The 20,508-nt window shown below is 46.6% G+C and overlaps 7 protein-coding genes across 7 annotated transcripts; 5 read left to right on the top strand and 2 right to left on the bottom strand.

The window, feature by feature from the left end:
- Nucleotides 1-101: 101 nt before the first annotated feature.
- On the top strand, nt 102-2,222 carry N7479_010337 (uncharacterized protein; the record flags this gene model as incomplete). Its single annotated transcript, XM_057258028.1, has 1 exon — nt 102-2,222. One exon carries the CDS (start codon nt 102-104, stop codon nt 2,220-2,222), a length of 2,121 nt encoding a protein of 706 aa, XP_057105486.1.
- An 856-nt stretch (nt 2,223-3,078) lies between these two features.
- On the bottom strand, nt 3,079-3,963 carry N7479_010336 (uncharacterized protein; the record flags this gene model as incomplete). Its single annotated transcript, XM_057258027.1, has 1 exon — nt 3,079-3,963. One exon carries the CDS (start codon nt 3,961-3,963, stop codon nt 3,079-3,081), a length of 885 nt encoding a protein of 294 aa, XP_057105485.1.
- Nucleotides 3,964-8,078: 4,115 nt separating this feature from the next.
- N7479_010335 (uncharacterized protein) lies at nt 8,079-9,663 on the top strand (the record flags this gene model as incomplete). The annotated part of the gene is made up of 3 exons (XM_057258026.1): nt 8,079-8,180; nt 8,252-8,446; nt 8,503-9,663. The coding sequence occupies 3 exons, from the start codon at nt 8,079-8,081 to the stop codon at nt 9,661-9,663; spliced, it is 1,458 nt and encodes a 485-aa protein (XP_057105484.1).
- A 1,275-nt stretch (nt 9,664-10,938) lies between these two features.
- N7479_010334 (sugar porter family MFS transporter) lies at nt 10,939-12,700 on the top strand (the record flags this gene model as incomplete). Its single annotated transcript, XM_057258025.1, has 4 exons — nt 10,939-11,014; nt 11,071-11,900; nt 11,985-12,293; nt 12,359-12,700. The coding sequence occupies 4 exons, from the start codon at nt 10,939-10,941 to the stop codon at nt 12,698-12,700; spliced, it is 1,557 nt and encodes a 518-aa protein (XP_057105483.1).
- Nucleotides 12,701-12,925: 225 nt separating this feature from the next.
- On the top strand, nt 12,926-14,566 carry N7479_010333 (HesA/MoeB/ThiF family protein; the record flags this gene model as incomplete). Its single annotated transcript, XM_057258024.1, has 3 exons — nt 12,926-13,166; nt 13,254-13,467; nt 13,525-14,566. The coding sequence occupies 3 exons, from the start codon at nt 12,926-12,928 to the stop codon at nt 14,564-14,566; spliced, it is 1,497 nt and encodes a 498-aa protein (XP_057105482.1).
- A 144-nt stretch (nt 14,567-14,710) lies between these two features.
- N7479_010332 (RlpA-like double-psi beta-barrel domain-containing protein) lies at nt 14,711-15,283 on the bottom strand (the record flags this gene model as incomplete). The annotated part of the gene is made up of 2 exons (XM_057258023.1): nt 14,711-15,065; nt 15,162-15,283. The coding sequence occupies 2 exons, from the start codon at nt 15,281-15,283 to the stop codon at nt 14,711-14,713; spliced, it is 477 nt and encodes a 158-aa protein (XP_057105481.1).
- A 1,701-nt stretch (nt 15,284-16,984) lies between these two features.
- Nucleotides 16,985-20,480, top strand: N7479_010331 (uncharacterized protein; the record flags this gene model as incomplete). The annotated part of the gene is made up of 6 exons (XM_057258022.1): nt 16,985-17,151; nt 17,212-17,244; nt 17,304-18,651; nt 18,705-19,834; nt 19,890-20,249; nt 20,318-20,480. The coding sequence occupies 6 exons, from the start codon at nt 16,985-16,987 to the stop codon at nt 20,478-20,480; spliced, it is 3,201 nt and encodes a 1,066-aa protein (XP_057105480.1).
- Between the last annotated feature and the right edge of the window lie 28 nt (nt 20,481-20,508).

Raw genomic sequence — 20,508 nt, 5'->3', positions numbered from 1 at the left:
ACTGACAGCTTTGCAAATATATATAAGTGCTTATTTCTCCTGTATAGAGACGGGATTTGTACTCCTCCGTAGATACCAGTTGGATCAAGAAGATCCTCACCATGTCGCTGTTACGAAAACTGCGGGTTAAGAAATCCAAATCCCACGATGTGAGACAATCCAAACGCACCCCCTACGGGGCTGTACCAGGCGAGGAAAACCAACCGAATCCAAGACCATCATCAGAGTCCCAATATTATACAACAATAGAGCCTGCTGAGATTGACGAACAGAAGCCTCAACCACAGCCCCTCAGGGTCTCTCATCTGGATAGAATTTCTCGCCTACTATGGGACTTAATTCTTGCCGTTATAGCCTCGCTCTTCGCCGTGTTTGGTATATGGATTTCTTGTATCGATGGAAAACCTGCCGGCCCAGACTCTGTGGGTTCTAAGCTATTCGAGGTCTCTCAATATGTTAGCTGCCCCGTCCTACACCCATCCTGCACAATAGTATTAAATCTGGCTAACACCAAATTCCTTTTAAAGGCTCCCACTGTATTTCCGGTTCTTTTCGCCGCCATTGCAGGTAGCAGCATCAAAAGTATCGCATCATGGCGCATACAGACCACCGCAGGAGCAACTATCGGGCTGGTAGAACAATGCCTCGGCAGTCAGACTATCACAGGAGCCATTCTCACTCAGATCAGGCTGCGTGCTGTCAATTTCCTCGCTATATTTACCGTTGTGTTGTGGTGCCTCTCTCCGTTGGGCAGTCAAGCATCTCTCCGCGTAATTTCCATCGTCCCGAGTTACCCAGGTAACCCGATCGAATTGACCACTTTGGACACCTTCACCCCGTACCAGTATGGCTATGGGCAAGGGGTAACGGAAGCCGTGACAGCAGTCGCTAACCCCATGATTGCTTCCCTATCTGCGGCCTCATTACTTGCAACTCGTAACCAAGATCTCTGGGGCAACATCCGCTTCCCTGTGATCGAGAATCTCGAGAAAAACAATACAGGTTGGATGGATATACCTCGAAATGACAACATGACGTACTCATCTCTCGTCGGTGTGCCGGTGATTGGCTTGCCAAGCTCCGGCAACACATCATTTACCCTCCCAGGCGCGTATTTATCCATATCCTGTCCTATATTCGACACACTACACCAATTGAATTTTACCAATTTCACTGGGCCAGATGCACCATCTCCCGGCAATGGAAACGATTGCAGCTGGAGCAACGCATGGGGAGGACATCAGTTCTCGCTCGCCCTCTCGGAGCCATGTTCAGGTTCACTCAATGCATCAATGACAAGGACTCGGAATGCTCGCAAACTTGTATGGGAATCATGGGATCGTGGTTATGCAAACTCCGTCACAAATCGGTCCCCCATCACGCGAGCTATATGCGACCTCACCACAACCTATGTCGATGTCAATGTGACATGCGAAAGCTTAGCCGGAAGTCAGTCAACGAATACTTGCAACCTCTCTTCCACTCGCCGGTCGGTGGATACAACTCATTTCCACAAAAACTGGACTATTTTCGATGTGAACCTTCCAGGAGATCCTAAACTTCCCGTACGCTATAACCAAGGATTCATGTATATCCTCACAACATTGTTTCCGCACGCTGAGCAGAATGGTGGCCTAGAGCCCATAATTGGATATTTTATCGACCCTTATCACGCCGTCGGAAACTTTTTTGGGGAAAATCTCATGTCACCCGAGACCACGACCCCGAAAATTTTTGGAACGCGTCTATCGCAGCTCTTCAATTCTGTGCTCTACCTAGGAATCAGCCCCTCAGCATTCACAGGCTCCGTCAACATGACGCAAATCACAAGGAAACAGAGCCAAATCAAGGATATCCCAATAAAATTGGCAGCCCAAAATATACATCTGCAAAAAGTTGTGAGGTGTAACCGTTCGTGGCTCGCCGTCCTTATTGTTTCCTCGGTGGTCATCTTTTGCTTTGCACTAGTGGGCGCCTATCTACACATTATAACCATCGGCCCCGATCTTCTAGGATCGATCTCCGTTGCCTTGTTGCAAAATAAAACGGAAGACATCGTTGGCTCTTCCACATGGTCTTCAGATGAATGGTCGAAGAATCTGCGAGACACGAAACTATGGCTTGGAGATGTACAACCTGAAGCCGATTTTGGGTGTCTTGCCATAACCACTGTGGCACAAGATGTTCCTCCTGGTTCGATAAAAGGAAGACTATATAAATGAGAAAAAACAATGAATTTATTTGTTGCAGCTAATTGAGAACGGCATTCTCAGCGGGCATTCATGTGTCCCGAGCTAAGATTAGGTATGAGACATTGTTTGAAATATTTTTAGAATAATTGTTTTATGATACATCGCTACGTTGTATCCCTTTGGATAAGGGTGGGAGAAACTAGATAACCCTGCTGATCTCCTAACTCACCCTGTTGGATCATCCAGAAAAGCAACCACGTATTCCACAAACGAGTGATCCATCCCAAAACACATAATAATCAAATGCGATATTTTACAAACTTGTTGTTGTATTATTTCATTTTCATTCCAAACCCTTATATGGCGTTTGAGTAATATGTATATCAATTTCAACAATCAAAAGGCTGCATCACTGTGGCATTCAAGATCGCCCTGCCCAAGGCGAGAAATATATATCACGGCAACAAAATCGCAGATATTTTCTCAACTCCCAAGAAAGGCTAGATATCACCTAAAAACCAGTGAGCCATTAGGAAAACTATATATTGACCACTGTTTTTGAGATACTAGGCTGTAAGTTATCGCATTTACTATGTATTCTGGGATGGACCACTTGGTTGTGGAACACGTTATTGTATATGCTATGAGATACATATATTGTGCATATCGCTCGTTATAATGTAGCTTTTCATGTATTCATAGATTAAGCACATCGATTTATATTACTGATTCCCTAAATGGCGCTGGTATACCAACATCAACCCCCAACGAAGAAAAGACGCCCAAAAGCTCGCTCGCTGCCAAAAAGACTAGATCAAATATACCTCAACACAGAAAATAGCTTTAGCCAACAGAAATCAACATATTCACGTAGGAAAATTTAGAATTAATTAAAAGTCCGGTTAGCGCTGGTCCCATCCATCTCACTGATTTGGTGGCTGCCCAGCTCGGCACTCCCTCCATCACCAATCAATTCAACAACGTGAGATCGAGGCGAAGATCTGAATGGGTGTACAGAGTCTGCTTCCTTCTCCACAATTGGGTTTGATGCATTCTCTGCGACCATAGTACCGCTTCTCGAAGACCCAGTAGCATCTACCTCAAGGGGCCCGTAACCACCATGCTGATTAGAAACAGCGGTATTCTTCTTGTTCTTTTTTCTGAGGAAGACAAAAATGAAGGCAACGACAATGGCGACTGCTGCTACTACGCCAACCACAATCCCTGCAATAGCACCCCCGGACAGGGAGGAATTGTTGGCATTTCCCACAGAGACTGCGGTGGACTCGGTGGGGGTTGCGGATGCGGATGCCGGGGATACAGTTGAAGAGGTGGATGCAGATGTGGAGGCGGGTGTAGATGTAGATGAGGAAGAGGATTTTGATGTTGATGTGGATGTGGATGTGGGTGTGGATTCCGTTGCAGATGTAGACGTCGATGTTACAGCAAGCGTAGAGGTCTTGTGTTTGGCCTCAATCTCGCCCTCAAGTAGAACATCGAAAGCCAAAAACTCGTCACTGGCATTCTTCCTCCACAGCGTGCACGAATATCCCGCTCTTGAATCACAGTCGGTGTCGCGGTATATTGAGACACATAGCTTGGATCCCTCAGGATCCCAAGTAAAAAGCTTTCCGTTACCGATGGTAGCATTTGTGCACTGTTGTTCCTCTTCACCGCGGGAAATTTCAGTAGCACCAGTTGCGTTGGTGGTGCGGAACGTCCATGCATCTACCAGAGGTATTAGGAAAAGTGCGTATAATGGTAACATCATGGCAACCTGCGTCTCTTGAAAAATGAATCCAAGGAAAGGAAGAGCGCGTTAGGACTAGATTCTCAGCTGTAAAACATGCGAGAGGGAAACATGTTAGCAATATACAGGGCGGAAGCACCCTGATCACTTGTTCAAATTTGAAGAGAATACACCTCGTATTGAAATGAGCCTCGTTCGTAGTGGGGGTGTGCTAGCCTGTGCCCGGGGCCAGTCAAAGCCCCTCGTTTCAGACTTTAAGATGAGTGCAGTAGTCGATCTATACCCGGTGGGGCAATAGACGGGTGAAGACGAAAGAGCTAATTCAGAAGCAGATTAACACGACCTCTAGCGCATCTCAAGGATGGGAGATCGCTCCATTATTGATTAGTCGTGAGGGCTGTAGGAGAATCAAACTGCTTCATCGCATTGTCAGAGCCCAACACCGATTCAATTCCAGGATATGCTAATAATCTTCAATGCATGGGCTGTATGTACCATGCAACTCAACATCTGCCAGCTGGTGGTTGTAGGCGGGCCATTTTGGAGAATACGGGGTGCAGCAGTCGTGCAAGAATACTTCGTATCGACCCTCTCAAAATCATAGTCTAAATCCGAATAATTTAGCTACTTCTGTAGAGATGTTGCGAAAAGTGTAAGTCAAAGTCTCGGCTTGCAGGTATCTTGTCCGTCGGGAATGGTGATTGGTGCCCTATGGGCCGAATACGAGGTGATTAACGTTCGAAAAATTTAAACTGTAAACCATCAGATTGTCTGCTGTATTGTGGAGGAAGATGAAGATAGATGAACGATAATATCTGTATGGTAGAGCATGAGGTGTCTGTTGGTCTCTTTCTTTCGTCTTTCACAGGTCAGGGCAAGATTGAGTAGAGAAAAACAGGGGCTGCCAAGAGTTGCGGGGCGAGCATGCTTGGTGGCTTGCTGACAGGGGTATAGCCTAATTTCCACTTTACATCTAGAATACTCCTCTTTGGAGTCATTATTATAACCCAAAATGACCCCTTGAAGGATCCTACTAATGGGCCCTATAGTGACCGTCTACTGGCTACTTCTAGAAAATATTTGATTTGTTGTAATACCGGCCAGCGGATATGACATTGCAGGGTTCATGATAACTGCGAGACAAAATTGAAATCGTACTCTAGTATTTGTGGATGTGAGAGGGGTTCTTTTTCCTCTTCGGTTAAAGCGAAGACTTGGACGCCCCAGGCACTACATTAAATAGACCGTTGTATGTGGACGTGTGAATCAGCAGCAACATGTGACTGTGCGTAGGTTCCGCAATTTCTTCGGCGATTAACAAAAGGAGAATGGTCGAATTTGAAAGTTGTTTAGTAAGTTGAACAAGTTTGTTTACTACTTCTTGCTACTAGATATGACGTCAAAGCACAGTTTCCAAGGTATGATGCGCACAAAGCCATTGCTGGAAACGATACATTCGATCATCATGGATCTAAAGGACTATATTGAAGTCAACTGCAAGGTCGAACGTTTACTGGGTATACATATTTCTGATAAACTGTGGCCCCCATTCTCGACAAACTCCTAGTCACGAATCGGGTTGTCACCAGGCATGCGACGAGCTGAGCTAAAACATGATTGATAGGTGACGCAGCGGTACCGGGACGGGTGTCCAGACTTATTCTTTTGTGGGTAGCTTTCTTTCTGCCACATTGAGATATTTCAATAAACATATTTGAGCCCAGACATATTGCGTGGGCAAGCCGTGTAAATAGCGTGTGGTCAAAGCATAGGTCGATATTACAGCTCAGTATGGGTATATCTCGTGCGTTGACATTGGAGCTCTGCGGAGCTCTACGGAGCTTCACTCTTGGTATCAGTAGCTTTCCAAATAGAATAGCCACGGTAGAGAATTGTTAGGGATCCAATCAAACCAGTAGCCTGCCTCAGCTTGGAGGTCAACTAGGCACAATGCAAGGTACCAGGGCAGTTGGCATCATCGATTGGCAATGTTTCCTGTCCGTCGCGTGCCGGAGGTTCCCCTGATGAACGAAGCCCACTCTGGCAAGCCCGATAATCTGTCTCAAAATTCCCCCAACAAGGTCACCACCGTTTACAGGAGTAGTCGTTGAGCTTCGAGCGCAATCAGCCAGACTGGATCCCATTGTGATCTGAGATTGCCCTTGCCAGTACGTATTTTCCCTCAAGCCATTGAAACATTCCTCTCTATCGTTGGTTTCATCAGGAGCGCACCTTGGTCAATGGCGACGAGTGGCATTTGGTTGATGCAGTTCTGATATGACGGGGTCTGAACGGTTGCTGAAATTTGATCCGTATAGTCGAGTCCCCAGTTGATATCACTACAACGACACAGTTTCCAGTGAAAATACACGTTCCGATAGCATGGCGCCGATCAAAATACTCCATCACACCAACTTCGTATCGATGTCTCTCCATTCGATTGTCGCAAGGAAAAAGACGGGCAACTGGGCAAACAGAAACCGAGGCGTAGTGCTTGTTTTTTGCATCGTCTTCCTCGTTGTGGTCGGAATCATGGCACTCTTCGCGTACCGACGAATGCTGAGGCGGAAGGCCGAAAAGGAGTCCTATGAGACAACACAGGATTAGTTCATTCGAGGCTCTGGGCTCTGGACACACATAGTACCATTAGATGCGGATGACCTCGCTATGGCCTAGATCTGTGTCTTAAAGGCTGGTGAGTCTGGCTGCTCAGAGCCAGTGGTATTTTGTGTCTGTGTTTGTGTTTGTGTTTGTGTTTGCGCGCTGGGATTCGACTTCGTGTATTTGTCTGGCCATTGGCGATGAATGCGTATTGGCACTTCAACTGTAAGAGCATGGTATGACCGATGTCCAAGTGGGAAGAATATGATCTAATTAATGTTAAGGATCAATAGTAATCAATAATACCTTGGTTTAGATTGCTGACCTCTGAGATGCGCGTCTTCATTGCCTTTGTGGCCAACGAGTCTCATCTGAAGGAATTATTCTGGACTAGTATTTGCTCTGAACCATCCAATTTGTTGCTAAATTGGAAAATCTGAAGGTCGTAGCTTTTTGGAGAACGAAAATAGCGATACATTATGGTAAGGAAACTCCCAGGGTCCAAACACACTATGGTTTCCCCGCCTCAGCATTCTCAAACTGCGTACTCACTTTAGTGCCGTGAAGCCAGAGAAAACTGCGTAACTTGCCACAAAGAATATGCCAAAGAGAAAGAAACGAGAAAAGCCACCACAAAAAGGTAAAAAGATGACCGGCAAAGTATCTGCAGGCAGCAATCGTCCCAGTGCAACAGTATCTAAACTTTCGATATAAATATCCCATTGAAGTCTGCTGATTCAACCATCGGCATGTCTTTGATCAACATCGTGGTCATTCTAACAAGGCTCTGTCTGCAGCTAGCTGGTAATGTGGGTGGTATAGTCATACATCCTACTATTCAATTAGTGGCTCCAAATGTTGGATTTGTCTGGTTCATATATATTCCGCTACTCTGTGCAATACTATGCGCCATTTCCTGTCTTGGGCTCAAAATCTGAAGGAAGTGTTTGCACAAGGGGAAGGTTGTGGCCTTAGGTAGTTTCAACTGAATTACTTTTGTGATCTCTGTGCGCAATATCATATACTCGTCGCGTTCTGTGGCGGGGCTCTTTATTTTGAATTGACTTATCTAGTGAGAGGCGTGTTAGATGGCTGAAAAAAAAGATATTTTACGTTCATTAGATACCAGATGCTGTAGAGATCCGGACTTGTCCTGTGCAAACGGAAGGAAGAGTAATATAGGGCTATAGTTAGTCTGTCAATGCCGCCTCTCACGCGAGAGCGATATATTCTATGACTTGGCTAATCGCAACAAAGAAAAGAATTGAAAAACGGAAGTGTTATTCCAAAAAGACCACGTAATTAACAAAACTACGTGAGATTATATGAGAAACAAGTATGGTTTCTCCGGTTCCTGTGTACACCTGCACCTTGTACAAAACCAGCTTTTTGCCTCTCATAGTGTCGGCCAATTATTCTTCTCACCTTCTCAGGGACATTCCTCATATACACTAAAATATTATCCTCTTCTAAAGACTTTCTGGAACAATTCACCGTTTATTTGTCCCATTGCTCCTGATTGTTAAAGGGGAATTATGAGCTCAGAGGCAGGCCCATCGTCTAGTGTTCGTTCAAGCGATGACAAGGGCAAGAGAAAACGGCCCGATTCGCCCTCTCAAGATCCAACTTCTAAGAAGGTTTGTTCTCTAAAGATCGCCTGTTTTTTTTTTTTTTTTTGAGATTGTTCCATTAATTCATGACTTAATAGTCCAGGGATAGGAAACTCCCCCAGAGGCAGTCAGTCGGGATCGACTCAATCAAGGTAAGACGATTTGCGACTGCCAGCATTCCTCAAATTTACCCCAGGAAGCAGGAAAATGATCATTCCCTAGATCATGGCAAAACGTCCCCTAAGAAGATTTTGTCTCAATATCAACAGGTCTCCGGGAAGCCTCATGGTGCGGTGAGAAAACATCGAAACTGTCCCCATTTTACAACGGCTAATTTCGGAGGGAAAAGTCACCGTGGGCTAGTGAGACAAGTACGGCCGATTATCTTGATCGCACGTTCGATGACCAGGGCAACTTCAAGAACTTTCTACGTGACTCTCGTGATGAGGCAGAGCTTGCCATGTATCTTGGTCTAGAGCACAAACACGACCTCAGACATTTCGCTTTGTCCTGGCCTGTCATCAAGACCTGGATCAAGGCACCACATAAGCAGACTGTCTCACTAAAAGTTGAGATAAATCATCTCATCCAGGATGGTAAAGAATTATCCTGCATCGAGAATCCTCACGAAATTTGGCCGCAACGCCCCCGAGAGTCAGAGGACCATGCTTCATTGAGAACTATACATATCATGGCATGGTATCTGATACGGATGTCTAAGGATATAGAGGAGTACACCATGTCCAGTGATATGCATAATTTTCACCTGACACGAAGATATCGCGGTGAACTAAGCGCGATGTTGGACCTCGATATCCCGCTAGATAATGTTAGCCACCCGCGTCCCCAACTTACATCGTGGAGGAACGACCTAAACGAGCGGCTTGATCGCTGCTGGGCAATCTTGGGTTATGTTTCATGGATTCCCTATATGAAGTCTTGGGAAAAGGCCCTGGGCTTTTTCGTCTCTTCGAAAAACCAGGCTATCATATACGATAGCAAGATGCCGACAGAGACAATCCCAAGACCCAATCACCTTGGGCTCGCTCAACAATGCTCCTCATTATCCGTAGAGAAAAGGACCCAGTCTCTTCCTCCAATTCAGGTGAAGGTAAACTGGGACAGGGACCGAAACTTACGCAAGAGCATAAATTTGTGCCACGTTCTCACGGGTATCGCCCACGACGGGAAAGTGCTACCCCGAACAGATCAGATGATGACACAAGATCCCCGATTATGCAGGACAGGTGCTTCATTCCGGGACATCATTCGACATATGATGTCTTGTGGTGGGTATGGATTGAACTTGGATGACCTGATCTTGTCGTATCGGGTGGAGACAGATAACTGCTATTATCAGATTAATGCTTTCCGATCCCAGTGGAAGATACTACATGGGGTATTTTCAGACCGGGATAATTCGGACTTTGTGATTCAGGTGCTTCTGGAGGTTCATGATTACCGGAATGGCGAGATCTATGAAACAACTGAGCTACCACCGGTGTATTGAATACTACGTTTGGATACCAATCACACGTCAACGTGTAGGGATGGCTTTTCTCAAGATATCTTCAACGAAAGTTCTCGGTATCCTTTTGCCTTAATTTTGACTTTCTTTTTGTTTCGCTGTCATTTTTCTTTCCATGACCGATGGGATTTGCACACCTCCGAGATATAATCGGAAGGCTGCATACCTGATCATATTGTTATTACCAAACAAATCTATATTCTTTTCGCCCACTAGCTCCTGTACTCGGAATCATATAACATGACTTTTCAACAATCATACTTCCCTAGTGTCCTAGCGGCAGATATTAATGCGCTCGCCACCATAACGTGGGCGAATTAAAGGCGCTTTATGGTTTGCACAAGTGAAAAGGTTTGCTACAGTAGCTCGGCACCTGGTAATAAAATCGATTCTTGGTTCAATGAGTGTCCAACCAATAGCTATAGGATGTGGCGTGAACGCTTGCCTATAGTCAGACTGGCTTAGATAATTAACTTCTCCGACCCTCCCGAGGTCGTTTGTCCGTTGTAGATGTTTAGAAATCAAAGCTTACTCTGTCATCGGCAAATGAGGCCAATCACCGACGGCATTTGAGGGTAAATTTCTAGAATTTGTAGTTGCAACTATTCGATAATCGAGACATTAGTAGATACTAGCAATACATAAAACATGACAAAATCAGTCCACATTAGATATAGCGGGCCCCAGATCTTATGATCACTATATAAGTCGATCCTGTGGAGAATCAAGAAAAAGACGTGGATATAAACCGATCATCAATCACCGATCCCCGCACTTTCATAGCCGTCACGGCTCCAAATGCCATCCTGTCTATACCGGCCTAAGTCTTCTTTCTCCACTAAAAATACATCAAGCCTTTACCCAGACCCCAGACCATTCCTGAGTGGATGGAAAAGCTTTCAGGCAAGATTCCTGTCCAGTGGGATCACCGTATTCCCTGCCATCAATTTCCCCAAGGCGTTCCCCAGGTTCCACACCCGCACCCCAGACTATCTAGCCCAGCAGCTCTTGATGGGCTATCAGTATGCCGAGACGACAAACAAGCCACTTGATTGCTTAGAATGCTTCTATCATCGCTTGTCATTGTTCCCGGTTATCTCTAGATTTAGTATAAATCCAGCGTCATCCGACGTCCATGACTCTTTTCCATTTCTTTTCCATCTTTTCCTGTTACGGCAGCCTTCTTCTAGGTTTAATTCTTCCCTATCCTCGTCCTGTTTATATATTGACTGGGAAAACATTCCACTCTTATTCAAGATGGGTTTCGTCAACTTCAAGAACTATCGGGTCTACATCCTGACCTCGGTGGCCTACCTGGGCTCCTTGCTCTTTGGTTAGTTGATTTGGTCAACCTAGGCATAGTATGTTACTGACGCATACTTTTCCTAGGTTATGACACGGGTGTTATGGGCTCAGTCCTGGCTCTTTCGAGTTTCAAAAAGGACTTCGGTCTCCCTGTTGACTCATCCGGATTCAGTGACGCGAAAAACGCCTATGTCGCTTCCAATGTAGTGTCACTACTCACAGCAGGATGTTTCTTCGGGGCAATCTTTGCTGCTTATATAAATGACAGAATAGGTCGCAGATACTCACTGATGATCTTTGCCCTGATCTTCCTGGTTGGAGCCGCGGTCCAAGTTGCAGCTCACCATGAGATTGGCATGATCTATGGCGGACGTGTCATCGCCGGTTTTGGTATTGGTGGTATGTCCAGTATCACCCCCGTCTTTGTCAGTGAGAACTGCCCTCCGGCAAACCGTGGCCGTATTGCCGGTCTCTTTCAAGAGTTCCTGGTTATTGGTAGTACTTTCGCCTACTGGCTGAACTATGGTGTTGCGCGTCATATCCCCGAGGGTACAACCCAATGGCGTATCCCTGTTGCCATCCAGCTTATCCCGGGTGGTCTGATGTTCATCGGTCTATTCTTCCTCAAAGAGTCTCCTCGTTGGCTACTGTCGAAGGGACGCCAGGATGACGCACTCAAGTCCCTTGCTTATATTCGCAATGAGTCTGAGACCAGCGAGGCTGTTCAACTCGAGTTGGCTGAGATCTCAGCTGCTATCCACGAAGAAGCGCAAGCCACTGAGGGTCTGACGTGGAGGGAATGCCTGAAGCCAAGCAATCGATACCGATTCTTCCTGGCCTTCCTGCTGATGTTCTGGCAGCAGTTTTCCGGAACAAACAGCATTGGATACTATGCTCCTCAGATATTTGCAAGTGTGAGTACACCACAGTGATTCTATATTATAACATCATTGCACATCCTCTGAACTCGGGAGATGCTAACTTTTCCACAATTACAGGTCGGATTGAGTGCGACAAACACCTCACTGTTTGCCACTGGTATCTACGGAACAGTCAAGGTTGTTGCAACAGCTGTGTTCCTGATCATCGGTATAGATCGCTGGGGTAGAAAGAAGAGTTTGATTGGTGGTGCTGCTTGGATGGCTAGCATGATGTTCATCATTGGATCAGTCTTGGCTACCCACCCCCCAGTTAAGAATTCCACATCCGTCTCATCGGCTTCCATCGCTATGGTTGCGATGATTTATCTATATGTCATCGGATACTCAGCATCATGGGGGCCGGTTCCCTGGGTGTATCTTGGCGAGGTATGTTATTCATTCTAATATATATCCCTACGCATTGTAGTCGCTAACATGCCTTGTTCCGACAGATCTTCCCAACTCATCTTCGGGCTTACGGTGTTGGTTTCGGTGCCGCCACACAATGGCTATTCAACTTTGTTATCACTGAGATCACCCCTCGTGCTATCAATAAGATTGGCTGGAGGACTTTCCTCATGTTTGGCATTTTCTGCTCTGCCATGTGTATCTTTGTCATCGTATTCTTCAAAGAGACCAAGGGCCTGACTCTGGAGGAGATGGATCTCGTTTTCGGCGCTGTTGATGAGGAACAGAGACGCGCTGATGTGGAACACACTTTGCAAAAGACTCAAATTATGCATGAAGAGCATGCTGAGACTACGGAGACTACGGAGACTACGGAGCACAAATAGTGAATTGGATCATAGAGACATACATGGATCCAATGATGTTACATTATATATCCATTGATGAAGATGAACAATCTATATCAGCATTTGACAGGGATTTTGACGTTGGAATACAATCTAAGCTCGTATACCTCATCGCCGGGCCCCACAATAAATACCGCGGGGAACTTCGAGATTTCCCCCTCACGCGTCAATTTTTCTTTCCTGCACGCGTCGACGACAATCTAAATGGGATCTCCCGAGGAAATTTGCGCTTCTTTGCGCGCCCAGATTATCGCCACGGAAACACAGCTTGCAGGGCTGAAACGCGACCTTGCAAACGCTGAACAAGCGGCGCAATCGGAGACCGCAACGATTCAGGAAATCCAACACGAGGATCACAATGGCGAAGGAAAAAGATGGCCGTTGATTCAGGAAGAATATAAGCGATATGGACGCCAGATGATTGTTTCACAGGTTGGCCTAAAAGGTGAGCCACGGCTTCGTTTTGGCAAAAGTTGGGAAATGGTTCCCCCTTGAGCAGTGGGACTGATCGCGTTTGGTTCTGAATCCACAGGTCAACTGAAACTCCGATCGGCAAAAGTTTTGCTTGTTGGAGCCGGAGGACTGGGGTGTCCAGCTGCGCAGTATCTTGCCGGTGCTGGCGTTGGCACTATTGGGCTCATCGATGGGGATACAGTCGAGGTATCGAATCTCCATCGCCAAGTGCTACACCGAACGAAGAATGTGGGGAAGTACAAGGTGGACAGTGCAATCGAGTCTTTGCGAGAGTGAGTGGATCAGGATAGGAGTACCGAGTTGGGCGCTGACGATTACTTATGACATAGACTGAATCCGCATCCCACATACATTGCGCATCGCACACACCTTACGCCCGAGGAAGCGCCCACAATCTTCCAGGATTATGATATCATTCTCGATTGCACCGATAATCCGGCAAGTCGTTATCTGATCTCGGATACTGCAGTGCTTCTAGGAAAGCCATTGGTCTCTGCGTCCGCCCTGCGGACCGAGGGCCAGCTGATGGTGTTGAACAACCCGCCCCGAGCTCCGGGCGACAAGACTGGAGGGCCTTGCTATCGCTGTGTGTTCCCGAAGCCACCACCGGCTGATAGTGTGGTCAGTTGTGCGGACGGGGGTATTCTGGGGCCGGTCGTTGGGACCATGGGCGTCTTGCAAGCCCTAGAGGCGATCAAGGTCATCACTGCACCTGGGATTGATGGAGATTCAGATGTGGCCACAGCTCGTCCACGGGATCCCCCATCTCTGCATATCTTTTCTGCCTACTCGTCGCCACTAGTCCGCACAATCCGTCTTCGTTCGCGCCGGGCTAATTGTGCTGTATGCTCTGCTGAGGCAACTGTTACACTGGACACAATCAAATCAGGCTCAATGGACTATGTCTTCTTTTGTGGATCCACAAATTTGCCCTCATTACTCGGTCCGGAGGAACGTATCTCTGCTCGAGAATATGACCAGAGACATACAAATGTCACGTCCGAGTCGTCACAACCCCATACGATAATTGACGTCCGAGACGAAACTCAGTTTGGAATCTGCAGCCTGGAGAACAGCATCAACATCCCTATCTCAAACATCCTTTCGTCGGGTCATTCTGCTGGGTTACAGAAGGCCGATGATGGGCAACAAGCTGCACAACTACCCTCTTGGTTACCATCCGAGGTTGCTTCGTCAGAGTCTACGAATCCCATTTATGTCGTCTGCCGTCTAGGGAACGACTCGCAGATTGTTGTCAAGAAAATGAAAGAGCTAGGACTAGACAAGAATGGGAAGAGATTCATTGGTGATATTCGCGGAGGACTACGGTCATGGAAAGAACAAGTTGATTCATCCTGGCCCGAATACTAAATGCATCAGACCTTAGATTCTTGCATGAAATGACTGTCCAAACTTTCGCCCTGCCTTCTCCTGTTTGTATCCACCAGCCAGCCTCCAGCGACCACCTCACATTCAATAACCTGGTGAGGGAGGATTACCAAATCATGCCTCCATCTAGATCCACCACCACTCAGTGTGCACCCGGCCCTCATCGAGGTTACCGAGTTGTTGGAAAACACTACGGGTAACATCGATGTCAAACTCTGCACATCCCTCACAACGATCCACGAGAGTGACATCTATGCCGTTGCCACCTCGCTGGATGTGGATCCGTCGACCACAAAGGGGATTGTGGTTTGGGTTGCCATCGACATTCGCATGGTCAAAGACAATACGAGACACGGCACAGACGTAGTCTCCCCCGTTATTGTACCAGCCGCATGCTCCCAGCCCGGTTTCATACCAGGTTAGATCACCGCCATAGGCCTGGCCCACGATGGGACTGTAAGTGTTGTTCCCCTGGCTGGGACTTGGGATCAGAGTTAGCATGGGCCTTAATAGATGGTCGATGTGCAAATAGGAAGACAAACGAAAAGGATTGGCATGTCAGAGTCCTGTTGCTTACTTGCTGGGATCATGGGAAGTGATGGCTTCGTTAGAATCCATGGGAGCACCAACGGCCAACCCCATGAAGAGCAATACGATCATAGCGATGGCCTTGCGCGCGAAGATTACGTTGGGATTCATTTTGTGAAGTCTTCTTCTTGGTCTTTGTGTCCAGTGAGAGAAGGGTGAAGTTGGGGAATAAGTTTGAATTATGATCTCGAATTCGTGACCTCTTTATATCATCTTTCCGGGAACAGTTCTTGTTTGTGAAGCATGTGTTTGTTTACACCCATCGCAACGCTACGGAGTATCAGAAGCGAGAATTAACAAATAAATCGGAGTATCTGAAATGGTCGGAGTGAAGCAATTGTGTCGATAGAATTGTCGGGCTGCTGCTGCCTGTACATTAGAAGCCATAGGCAAAGGACAACTCCCATTTGGGCCACCATTATTGATTCAATTATATCCATATTTTGCCAGAAACTTATGTTGGAAATCAATTGCGGAGACAGACTGTAGTGTATACTTTAGAACACTATTAGCCTTGAAATGTACGAAAATCGGAAGGTCGGAGAACGTAACATAACCCTAACAGGAAGGACGTCGGCGTATAATAGACCTTCAATTGTACTTCCAACTACTCATGGATGGCTTACCCACCGGCCTTGATCCCATATTAATAAGTTGTTCGGGACTACCTAGGTACTACTATGTACTTATGTATATTCATCACCTAGACCTAGGTTGCTGTATTTCTTCATGTCTTGTGTACCGCTTTATACAGGACTTTGGCTCTATAAGGGTGAAATCAAAGATCTAGAGCCGTATAGACCTCTCCCTCAAATGACACATTGTCTAATTGCCTTTTTTTAGGAGATTTTCTTAGCCAATTCCATGCCAGTCCTCTATCTTTCAGGTGAACCAGGCAGTATGTGCTCTCTACCTCCAGTAATATATCAATTAATTTTTCGCGCTTTATCACTATATGCAGACGGTTTTATGTATATTATATATTCTGATGAAATGAAATACCCGTTATGGCCATATGACTAGCTTCGTAGTATCTTCGTAGTATACATCGTCCAGGCTGTCCCCCTCAAAGTAATCCGTTCAAGTTTTCAGAAATTCCGTTGACATTCTTACTCGATTTTTCTTGCATGTCTATCTCATCGCCTTTTGATATTTTTCTTCGTTCCTTCCTCAACTACTCGTAAGAGTGGAAACAAAACAACTAAAGCAAGAACTGCCAAATCTGGCAAATCTGCCTAACCCACCTTCGCATGCATGAATAGATGTAGTTAGCAGCATTATAGCTTGTGTCATTCATCAGGAACATGACATTTGATAAATACTACACCAACCAGTTGCTTACCATGGAATAGCCGGTGTTATAACCTATCTGATTGTCTCGTTTCAGAGTAATTTTGTCTCATTGAGCGTATTATTCAATGGAAATATTACTAGGAGATTTCATAAGCTAGCAGCGTAGTTTAAATGCTCGAAAGGTCATCAAATATAGGAATTCTATTGAGCCCATCATGTCAATGGGTAGTTGGCCTGAACAACAAGGCACCAATTTTATATGCGGAGTACATCTTTCCCCATATATGGGTAGCCAATCACCGAGGGCGGGGTGTACTGCAAACGTCCACGATCGGGACTTCAATCCGACTCCTTGAAATTCTTTGCCCTTGCATATTATTCAGGTTTCTCTAAATTTGTTACATTCTTATCTCCAGATCATTGAAAGATCACGTGAGTGATGTCGTTGGAATCGCGTTCCTGAAGAATCTGATCTTTTGTGGCTGAGCCAAGGCGCATCACTGTGTGACCCCAGTCAATATGGCGCAAGTTCGATCTCATCAATCGGGCTCATCCTTCGGTTCATCACCATCGCGCCAGGATACAGAAGATAACTCTAGCAAGGAGAAAACATCGCTCTTCGGCTCCGTCAAAAAGACATGGCAGAAATTGGGCTTGGACAGACCCACCGTTCTCTTGATGATGAAGTGAGTTCAGGACCAAACTTCCAATGCGGAACAGTAAAATATCCCTAACAGTTACGATAGGGGCGGTCTTGCACCCACTATAGCCATTTCCATGTGAGTTACTCACCTTGTAAATGCCTGGTCTATCAGAATGAGGCTGACCCTTGCTCCAGCTGCCAATCTAATGTTGTTGCACACGAGTACAAGACCTTGGGCTATCTCGTACCCGTTGTCTCTATCTTAGGCTTTGCGATCATGCCTCGCGCAAAGTTTATCCAGATGATCATCTTTGACATTTTGGCTGTCTGCATAGCAGCATCTTTCGCTCTGTTGACAATGTTCTCCAGTGTCAGGGCACGCCAACACACCGCCATTGACCCTACTGATAAATACAATTCCTCCGCATCTGCTGTCAGTGGTATTTGGCTGTTCTTTCAAATCTGGATGGTTCACACCTTCCGCGCTAAATACCCGCAGCTGCAATTTCCCGTGATTATTTACGCAATCTTCGCCAATGTTTCTTCAGTATACGCTGCGCAAATGCAGAGCATGACAGCTGCGTTTACTATGGTGAAGCAATTGCTTGCCGCATTCCTTAGTGGTCTCGGCATTGCAACAGCAACGTCACTATTCATCCTTCCCATGACTTCACGTCAGGTCGTCTTCAAACAAATGGCGAGCTACATTGGTGGGCTTCGCTCAGCCTTGAATGCCCATGCTCTATATTTTCAATCACTGGAAAGAGACGACATGTTTGGTCGCACGGAGACCTACGATGAAGGCCGTGAGAAGTTTGGCAAGAAGGGAAAGATCTACAGTCCCGAGGCAGAAGCCATCCGTGGTGCCATCCGACAGATCACAGACATCCATGCCAAACTCCATGGTGATCTGACATTTGCGAAGCGTGAGATCGCATTAGGAAAACTGGGACCGGACGATATTCAGGCCATCTTCCGTCATCTTCGCCAGATTATGATCCCGGTTGTGGGGTTGAGCTTCGTGGTGGATATCTTCCAGCGACTGTCAGACTATAACAGATGGAACCAACCCATTGATCTAAACGAGCCCGTGGTCCCAGAGGATATTCGACAGCGCGTTGTGCACGAGTGGAATGATATCATGAGGGCGGTACACGATCCATTCGCGGTGATGATTCAAACTATTGATGAGGGGTTACTACATACGTCTTATGTTTTTAGGCTAACCAAGCCACCCAAACGCACAGCTAAAGCGAAAACTTCAAATGACAATTCAATGGAGGAAGGCAACGATGTGGAGGCCACAGCCGCAAACTCTGCCCCTGGAGAAAAGGCATTTGTGGAGCATTATGAAGAGAAACTTAGAGAATTTAAAAGCGCAAAGCGCCTCGCTTTGCGGACATGGGCTGAGGAGAAGGGTGTCACGCTCCCGCCCGACTTTTTTGATCATCCTACTTCTCCTGAAATGTTGAACTCCGATTTTTTGGATACCTCCGCTACGCAAAAAGAGCGAAGCCGACGCCAGCTCTATCTATTTCTCTATGTAAGCCTTCTTCTACCAGATACTCAGTATATTTGAAACTAACATAAACTCAGATGGAACAATTGCTGTACTCGACTGGTCAAACCGTGCTCGACTTTGTTCGTTATGCCGATCATGTTGAGGCCAAAGGGAAGCTATTGAAGACTCGACTCGTCATTCCTGGCAGTAAGCGATTGTGGAAGTGGATCAAGTCCTTCTTGAGCGCGGAGGATCACGATGATGATAATATGGGTGATATCCATACACAAAACAACATTCTTCAGCTTGGCGAGGCGTATAAACTTCGCAAAGACCCCGAGCATCTCCCACCTACTACTTTCTTTGAAAGGATGGGGGACAAAGTTCGGGTCATCCCGTGGTTTTTGCGCTCGTTCGAGTCGACTTACGGCTTTCGTGTCGCCTGTGCCACCATGACTATTGCGATCATCGCGTTTCTACGCCAGACACAGACCTTCTTCACTGCACAAAGATTGGTGTGGGCCATGATCATGATCAATCTCAGCATGTCCCCCACTTCAGGACAGAGCATTTTCAGTTTCGTGTTGCGAATTCTGGGTACATTCCTTGCAATGGTGGCAAGTCTTCTGATGTGGTATATCCCAGCTGAAAGGACACCGGGAATTATCGTTTTCATGTTTATCTTCATCTCCATGGCCTCCTATATCCCCATCAAGATGTTCCGCTTCCGAGCTGTCGGGATCATCAGCATCATCACTGTAAGCATGATCATCGGTTATGAGCTCCAAGTTCGCCGAGTCGGTGAGGCAGTCGCGACATCTAATGGACAGCTCTTCTACCCCATCTACCTCTTGGCGCCTTATCGGCTGGCTGTTGTTGCGGGCGGAATCGCTGTCGCGTTCATTTGGACGTTCTTCCCATATCCAATCTCTGAGCACTCAGTCCTACGTCAAAGTCTAGGGGCATCGTTGTATCTTTTGGCAAACTACTACTCTATTATCCACGAGACCATCTCCGGTCGCATGCGTGGTGACGAGGGCGAATACCTACTCAAAAGGACTTCTGCGGGTCGCAAACTTGAAAAGGCGCGACACAAAGTTTTCTCAAAGCAGATGCTTATGCTAGCTGGTTTACGGACATACTCGGGCTTCCTTCGTTGGGAGGTCCCGGTTGGCGGTCGGTTCCCTAAGAAGCAGTATGATGCGATTATTGTTTGTGTAGAAAAGTACGTCATGTCATTCCACTTCCATTTCAGGCACTAACAATACCTATCTATATAGCATTGTGAACTATCTCAGCTTGCTGGGCTACGCATCTGATACGCTTGTGTATCTAGGGGAAGGCGAAGATGAGACAGATAACTCCTGGATGGTTGATTTCCGGCGGTTAATCAACACTGCCAAAGTGACGACTCACGAGGTCACGTCTTTGCTCTGCCTTCTCTCTGCTAGCATTACGAACCGACAACCTCTGCCGCCATATCTCAAAGCACCCCGTCCATACAGCTTCGCAAAGCGCCTGCAGGATCTTGACAGTGATCTACTTAGTCTCCGGTATATTGCCGAACCAGGATTCGCGGCGTTTGCAGTTTTACAGATCTCGACCCGCTGCATTGTCGGTGATATGGACAGATTACTGCGGTAGGCTTTTGGGAAAAACTTTCTTGTTCAACCTGGTCAAGCTTGCTAATACGGTTATTTTATTCTAGGCTCGTCAAAGACTTAGTCGGCGAATTAGACTTCTCCTTCCACGCTGTAACCACAGGGGAGTCAATGGCTGAATCGCGAATGCCGTCCCGGGCTGGATCAAGAGCTGATTTGACCGAGTATGCATCATCATCGAGACCTGGTGATCGGGACAAGAACGATTGATTGCTATCTTTCTGTTTGCTCTGTTCGG

Source organism: Penicillium vulpinum (assembly GCF_028829585.1).
Source record: "Penicillium vulpinum strain IBT 29486 chromosome Unknown utg000004l_segment0_segment0, whole genome shotgun sequence".
NCBI classification, from domain to species: domain Eukaryota; kingdom Fungi; phylum Ascomycota; class Eurotiomycetes; order Eurotiales; family Aspergillaceae; genus Penicillium; species Penicillium vulpinum.
Note: the sequence above shows the minus strand (reverse complement) of the source record. Positions and strands in the feature narration are given on the sequence as shown.